This window comes from Neoarius graeffei, chromosome 23 (genome assembly GCF_027579695.1).
Source record: "Neoarius graeffei isolate fNeoGra1 chromosome 23, fNeoGra1.pri, whole genome shotgun sequence".
In the NCBI taxonomy this organism is placed as follows: Eukaryota; Metazoa; Chordata; class Actinopteri; order Siluriformes; family Ariidae; genus Neoarius; species Neoarius graeffei.
This window is the reverse complement of record NC_083591.1, coordinates 32977667-32985610: the sequence shown is the minus strand read 5'-3', so window position 1 is coordinate 32985610 and position 7944 is coordinate 32977667. Positions and strand designations below refer to the sequence as shown.

At 46.3% G+C, this 7944-nt stretch overlaps 1 protein-coding gene across 1 annotated transcript; it reads left to right on the top strand.

The window, feature by feature from the left end:
* Positions 1-1146: 1146 nt before the first annotated feature.
* On the top strand, positions 1147-2868 carry LOC132871278 (zinc finger BED domain-containing protein 5-like). Its single transcript, XM_060905399.1, has one exon. It carries the CDS (start codon positions 1147-1149, stop codon positions 2866-2868), a length of 1722 nt encoding a protein of 573 aa, XP_060761382.1.
* Positions 2869-7944: the final 5076 nt, after the last annotated feature.

The following is a 7944-nucleotide window of genomic DNA, read 5'->3' as shown; positions in this document are numbered from 1 at the left end:
AGAGAAAATTATTGGTGTCAACCTGCCCTCCATCCAAGACTTATACTTGTCCAGAGTCAGGAAACGGGCAGGTAACATCTCTGTGGACTCATCACACCCTGGTCACAATCTGTTTAATCTTCTCCCCTCAGGGAGGCGATATAGATCACTGTATGCAAAAACAACCAGACACAAGAACAGTTTCTTCCCTCAGGCTGTCTCTGTGATGAACAGCTAAAATCCAGATTCATATATCAGTAATATCACTTGCAAAATATCTGCACACTCATATTGTCATTCTGTGCTCACTGTTACTTATATTATATTTATACTTATTTAAATTTACTATTCATCTTTGCACTATGCACCATATTGCACCAAAAGGGAAATCCTTTCTGTGATGAACAGCTAAAATCCAGATTCATATATCAGTAATATCACTTGTAAAATATCTGAACACTTATACCATCATTCTGTGCACACTGTATACTTTATATTTATTTAACTATTCCATACTTGACTTACCTGGATTACTTTGCACTATGCACCTATTTTTGTTGTTGTTGTTTGCTTGTTTGTTTGTTTTGTGTATACACTTTTTTTATCTGTTTTGTACTATGAGAGCAAAGTGAACTGGAGTCAAATTCCTCGTGTGTGTCCACATACCTGGCAATAAAAGTGTTTCTGATTCTGATTCTGTCACCATGACCAAAACTCTTATTTCCCGGAAATGGCCTGGTGCTAGAGCTTAGTACAGTGGTGCCCAACCAGTAGCCCGCGGTCGACCGGTCGCCCGCGGCCTGATCACAAGTCGTCCGCGGGAGGTTTGGGGGGGAAAAGAAAAAAAGGGGGGAAAACGGGAAAAAAAGCAATTTTCGCAACCGCACCAGCTGGCTGTATGTGTGTGCGTGTGCGCATGTGTAGTCTACCAGTGACACGTGCGTTATGGGAAATTGACAGCTGACCCCGGCAGTGGCCTAGCAACAGCAACGGGTTAACATGGCGGAGGGCCCGAGCAAACCGAAACGTCCCAAGACCTATCATTTTCACTCTGAATGGGAGGAAGATTATTTTTTTGTTTATTTTAATAAAGCGCCCATTTGTCTGATCTGCAATGCAAAGGTGGGATTGGCAAAAAAAGCGAATGTTGAGCGTCATTACAAGACGATGCACGCCGGGAAGTACGAGAAGGAATACCCCGCAAAAACCCCTTTACGTGCCACAAGACTCAAGGAACTGAAAGCACGCCTGTCTGAGCAGCAGGCACAATTCACCAGACCTAATGAACAGTCGAAGGCCGCAACAATTGCTTCATATCGGGCTAGTCACATCCTTGCTAAACACAAGAAGCCATTCAAAGACGGCGAGGCGTGGAAGGAAGGCTTTCTGGAGGCCGCGGATAGCCTATTTGACGGCTTTAAAAATAAAACGGAGATCATGAAGGCGATTAAAGATGTACAAATGTCCCGCAATACCACTACAAAGCGATGTGAGGTAATGGCTGTGGACGTGGAGGAGCAGCTAAGAAAGGACATCGATGCATGTGAATGCTTCTCTCTGCAGTTTGATGAGTCAACTGATATGGTGGATGTGGCTCAGTTATGTGTTTTCATCAGAATGGTTTTCGAAGACATGAGCGCCAGGGAAGAGCTACTGACCATGTTGCCACTAAAAGGACAAACGAGAGGCGAGGATATTTTCAATGCCTTCATGACATTCGCCCGCGAGACAAAACTGCCGCTCTTTAAACTGATTTCTATAACCACTGACGGTGCCCCTGCTATGATAGGCCGCACAAATGGATTTATAGCACTGTGCAAGCAAAGTGAGTCTTTTCCAGACATTCTGAATTATCACTGTATTATCCACCAGCAAGCACTAAGCGGGAAGATCGTTCAAATGAAAGACGTGATGGATATCTGCATGAAGATTGTGTGTTCAGTGCGCGCCAGGAGTCTTCAGAGAAGGCTTTTCCGTGCACATCTGGAGGAAAGCGACGCTGAGCACACCGAGCTGCTGCTTCATACAGACGTCAGGTGGTTAAGCAGAGGGAAGTTTTTAGCCAGATTCACAGAGCTGCTGCCAGAAATCAAGGAATTCTTGAAGCTGTCTAAACATGCAGATTATCATGACAAGCTAAATGACCACCAGTGGCTTTTAGATTTATCTTTCCTCACCGACCTCACCCACGAACTCAATTTGTTGAATGTAGACCTGCAGGGTAAAGATAAAGACGTAGTCCAGATGATGAGTTCTGTGAACACTTTTAAAAGCAAGCTACAGCTCATGTCACGGCGGCTGCAGCAGCGCGACCTGCACACAAACTTTCCAAATATGCATGCTGAACTACAAAGTCAAGGTAAAAGGCTGACGCAACTTGATATTGACCGCTATATGGAGCATGTTCAGAACGTCTCGTCAGAATTTGAGCGGCGTTTTACTGACTTTGCGACCCTCGAACCTGTAGCAACCTACATGTGTAATCCGTTTGGTGCAAATGTTGCTGTTGGTGACATTGCTGACAAAGTCAAATCACTGTTCGATTTGGAACGCGATGCGATTGAAAACGAGATTCTAAAATTGCAAAATGACATTGTCATGAAAGCCAAATCAACATCGGCCCCGCCTGGAAAGCACGCAGCGTTCTGGGAGCTGCTGTTGGATGAGAAATACCCCAATCTCCGAAGATGTGCTTTAAACCTGACAGCTCTTTTTGGTTCCACTTATTTGTGCGAGTGTGCGTTCTCGCACATGAAAATTATAAAGTCCAAGTACCGATCAACAATGACTGACGACCACCTTGTAGCCTGCCTACGCCTTGCAATCAGTACCTACACTCCTGCCTACGAAAAGCTCGCCTCCTCCTCCCAGTGCCAGGTGTCCCACTAGCTGCCTCCGCTCTGCCCAGCGCATCGTCTCACCCAGCCCACAGGTAGGCAGTTATGGCTGTCTGTCTGTCTGTCTGTCTGTCTGTCTGTCTGTCTGTCTGTTATTATAAGAAGCGGCTCATTTTTTGGAGGATTGTTGTCTGCTGTCTGTGAATTATGCCAACAGTATTATTCTGCAACGTGTAATGTGGTCTGTGTGTGTCTGTTGTTATAGGAAGCGGCTCATTTGGAGGATTGTCTGCTGTCTGTGGAATTATGCCAATAGTATTGTTCTGCAACGTAATGGACTGTTCTGCAACTTGTAATGGACTTTTCAATTTCTGGCCTGTTCTGCCACCTGCAACTTGTGATGGACTGTTCTTATTATGATTGCATGGCAGTGTTTGTCCAAATCTGTTGTACTTATGTTTTACTGATGTAGGCCTACTTATAAGTCTGTCAACTTGTAGCCTACTTTATGCTTATGTGGACATAAAGTAAAGTGGTAAACAAAGTAGTATTGTGTTGTTGTGAAGTTACTGCAGGCTGGCGACGATGTTTGTGGTTTGAAATGTTGGTATTGGACTGGTAGACCCCGGAGGGGTTGGCTACTGAAAAGTAGACCTCGGGTCAAAAAAGGTTGGGCACCCCTGGCTTAGTAGAACACACTTTCCCTCAGTAATAAACATAAACATGTCTGAAAGCAGTTTCTTTAGTCTAGTCCATTTATTTCGAATGGTGAACCGAATTGTATACACTCACTGGCCATTTTAATTGGAACACGTGTATGCGCATGTGCAGTGTGCAACTGTTACACTCTTACATTCTTACAGCATGATGACATAGTGGCTAGCACCTCTATATGAGGCAGCAGCCACAACAAAAAAATGATTTTGACCTTTTTGGTGCCTTTGACCAGATGACCCTTGAAATGTTGGAGATTCTATTTGAAACCAATGCCCATCTATCCTGAAAGTTTCGTGAAGCTTGATCCAACCATTTTCCCATAATATCGTGAACAAAAAAAAATGAAGAAACCTGACTGAAAACAATAACTCGCCCTGCTTACTCTGTAGTGGGCAAGGTAAAAATTCCAACAATTTTTTGTGACTGACTAGTACAATACTGTCCATCTCACAGGTCATGCATGACCTGTGTATGTGTATGTATTCATGCCCATATGAATCTGCCCGTGGAATCATGGTGGTTTAATGTTAAGCTAGCTAGTCAGTGAAGCTCCATCTGACATGCAAGCAAAATCTTTTCAAACTCAAAATCATACTGGGTAGCTAACGTTACTAGAAAAGAAAGATTTCTACATTTTGTTTATTTGTCAAGATTATGCTAAACCATTTCTGAAAGCACTTCAGATAAGTTAACGTAATTCATGTTAGCGTACCGTAACTCCATGTTTAAATGCTAACTAACAGTGTCCAAGTTAACTAGCTATGTGTTAGCAATAGCCGTGGACAAGGCTATGGCAAATGGGTGGGCAAATCCACCCAGTGGATGATGGATCCAACCATTTTCCCATAATATCATTAACAAAAAAACTTCACAAAGTTTTGTATGGGCGCTGTGTGAGATGGCTGCCTCTCCAGTAGATCTGTAGTTTTTAGCTCTTTAAACCTCTTTTTTTCCACCTTTTTTTACTTTTCTGCCCTTCTTACGAAGACATAGTGTGTTTTACTATATAACATGGATATATTTAACTTTAACACGCAACCAGGAGCCAGTTTTCTTGCTTATTCGAGAGAGGAGCTACTGGCCATGAAAACAATGGGACGAGCCAGGATATGACACCCCATCCCGGCAGAGCTGAGGAGGAAACCCAGGGGCTGCAAACCTGGAGCTAAGCTAAAGGCTAGGCTAGAGGACAACCGGCAGCGCTACAAACCATCCATTCCCTCCATTATCATGGGGAATGTGAACTCGCTGCCGAATAAAGTCGACAAGCTTTCCGCTCTGAACAACCAGCGGATTTACTGGGAGAGCAGCTTATTTATCTTTACGGAGACATGGCTAACACACCTTGTACCGGATGCTAACATGGACCTGTGGGGATTCACTGCTGTGAGAGCCGACAGAGACACTAACACATGTGGGAACACCAAAGGTGGGGGACTTATCATTTATGTGAACAACTACTGGTGTAACCCGGGACATATCTCCATAAAGACAGTTTTATGTTGCCCAGACTTGGAGCTGCTAGCCATTAGTCTACAGCCATATTATCTGCCGAGGGAGTTCAGTCACGTGATCACCATCTGTGTTTACATTCCTCTGAGGGCAGACGCAACTGCTGCATGTGCGAGGATTCATGCTGTCACAGCAAGGCTGCAGACACAGCACCCTGAGGCATTTATGATCATTTCTGGGGACTTTAATCATGCTACTTTGGACTCTACTTTGGCTGCTTTTTACCAGGCTGTGGACTGTCCAACAAGGAACAACAGGACAATTGACTTGCTGTATGCTAATGTGAGGGATGCATACAGAGTCACACCCCTCCCCCCACTAGGGAAGTCTGACCACAACCTGGTTCTTCTACAGCCAAAGTACACCCCCCTGGTTCAAAGGCAGCCTGCAAGAACTAGCTCCATCAGAAGGTGGTCCCCTGAAATGGAAGATGCCCTCAGGGACTGTTATGACATCACGGATTGGGATGTGCTGCTTAGCCCACACTGTGAGGACATAGAGGGGCTGACACACTGTCTGATGGATTACCTTAACTTCTGTGCAGACGTGGTCTCCCCCACTAAGACTATGTTGTTACCCTAATAACAAGCCATGGGTAACACAGGAAGTCAAAGCTGTCCTCAACAGGAAGAAGGCTGCCTTCAGGAGCAGGGATAGGGAGGCAATGAAAGCAGCACAGCAGGAGGTAAAACGCTGTGTGAGGGAAGCTAAGGACAACTACAGGAGAAAGGTGGAGCAGAAGCTGAAGGAGAACAGCATGAGGGAGGTCTGGGAAGGTGTGAAAACAGGCCACAGGCCACAATACAAAGACCAGAGTCGTTGAGGGGACAGTGGAGAGGGTGAATGAGTTGAATGACTTTTTCAATCAGTTCAACCAGCCCACGTCCCCCCCACCCACTCCCTCACTGCAGCCATCTCTCCTTCTTCCCTCAACACACCTCACCCCAGTCATCACAGCAGCCCCCTCCTCCCCCACCTCAACACAGACTCCTCCATGCATTACTGCAGACCAGGTCAGAGGTCAACTGAGGAAGCTTCACCCCAGGAAAGCAGCAGGCCCGGACAAGGTGTGTCCCCGACTACTGAAGACCTGTGCTGCTGAACTGGGTGAACCACTCCAACGCATCTTCAACCTTAGCCTGCAGCTGGGGAGAGTGCCCACCCTCTGGAAGACATCATGTATCATTCCAGTTCCCAAAAAGAATCGGCCCAGCAAGCTGAACGACTTCCGACCGGTGGCACTCACTTCACATCTGATGAAGACGTTGGAGCAGCTCTGCCTCAGTCTTCTCAGACCCCAGGTACAACATGCCCAGGACTGTCTGCAGTTTGCATACTGGGCAGGTGTCAGTGTGGAAGACGCCAACCTCTACCTGCTACACCGAGCCCACTCGCATCTGGATAAGGGAAATGGCACAGTGAGGATCCTCTTCTTGGACTTGTCGAGTGCCTTCGACACCATCCAGCCCCTATTGCTTCAGAACAAACTGAACAGGATGCAAGTGGACCCCTGCCTGGTCACCTGGATCTCCAGCTACCTCACTGTCAGGCCGCAGTACGTCAGGCTGAAGGACATCACGTCTGACACTGTGATTAGCAGCACTGGAGCACCCCAGGGCACAGTGCTGGCCCCTCTTCTCTTCACCCTGTACACCGCGGATTTCTGCTACAACTCGGAGCTGTGTCACATTCAGAAGTTTGCTGATGACACAGCCATCGTTGGGTGTATCAGTGATGACAGAGAGGAGGAGTATAGGAGCCTGGTGAGGGACTTTGCTGTGTGGTGCAACAGGAACCATCTGCAGCTCAACACCTCGAAGACCAAGGAGCTGGTCATTGACTTTGGGAGGTCCAGACCAAGGTCACGACCAGCTCTGATCAAGGGAATCGAGGTGGAGGCTGTGGATTCCTACAAGTACCTCGGACTGTGGCTGGACAGCAAGCTGGACTGGACTTGCAACACCAAACACTTATACAGGAAGGGACAGAGCAGGCTATACTTCCTTAGGAGGCTGCGGTCCTTTAACATCTGCAGGAAACTCCTGTGGATGTTCTATCAGTCTGTGGTCACCAGTGTCCTGTTTTACACCGTGGTGTGCTGGGGGGCAGCACATCCAAGAAGGACACGTCCAGGCTGGACAAACTGATCAGGCGGGCTGGCTCTGTGGTCGGCATGAAGCCAGACTCTCTGGTGATGGTGGCAGAGAAGAGGTCTATGGACAAACTATTGAACATCATGGACGATGCCAGTCACCCTCTGCACACCGTCATCAGCAACCAGAGGAGCCTGTTCAGTGACAGAATGCTCCTTCCCAAGTGCAGGATGAACAGACTTAAAAACTCCTTTGTCCCTCATGCCATCAGACTGTACAACTCCTCTCTGGGGGGGAGGAGGGGTAACAGGAGGACAGATGATGGGAAGGAGCAGTAGCCTAGCCTAACAATAAGCAATACCAGACAACGTGCAATATAAAGTGCAATAACTCTCCTGCCGCTGCCCCCTCCCCCCTTTTTTCTCCCCCTCCTTCCCCCCTCTCCCCTTCCTCTCTTCCCCATATCTTATTCTTTTTATATTTGTATATGTAAATACTTAATTTATTTTAATTTATCTAGAAGTTTTCTCTATTTCTTTTCTCTGTTTATCTGTAATGATGCTGCTGGAATCTTAATTTCCCTGAGGGAACCTGCCCAAAGGGATCAATAAAGTCTAATCTAATCTAATCTAATCTAATCTAATCTAATCTAATCTAATCTAATCTCTAAATCCATAGAAAGTCATTTGACTATCTCTAAATCCATAGAAAGTCATTTGACTAACCAGACTGCATAGCTATTGCAACATTATCGCTAGCTCTAAAAGCACAGACAACTTTATTTCAAGCTTTCTCTTGGAATAAAA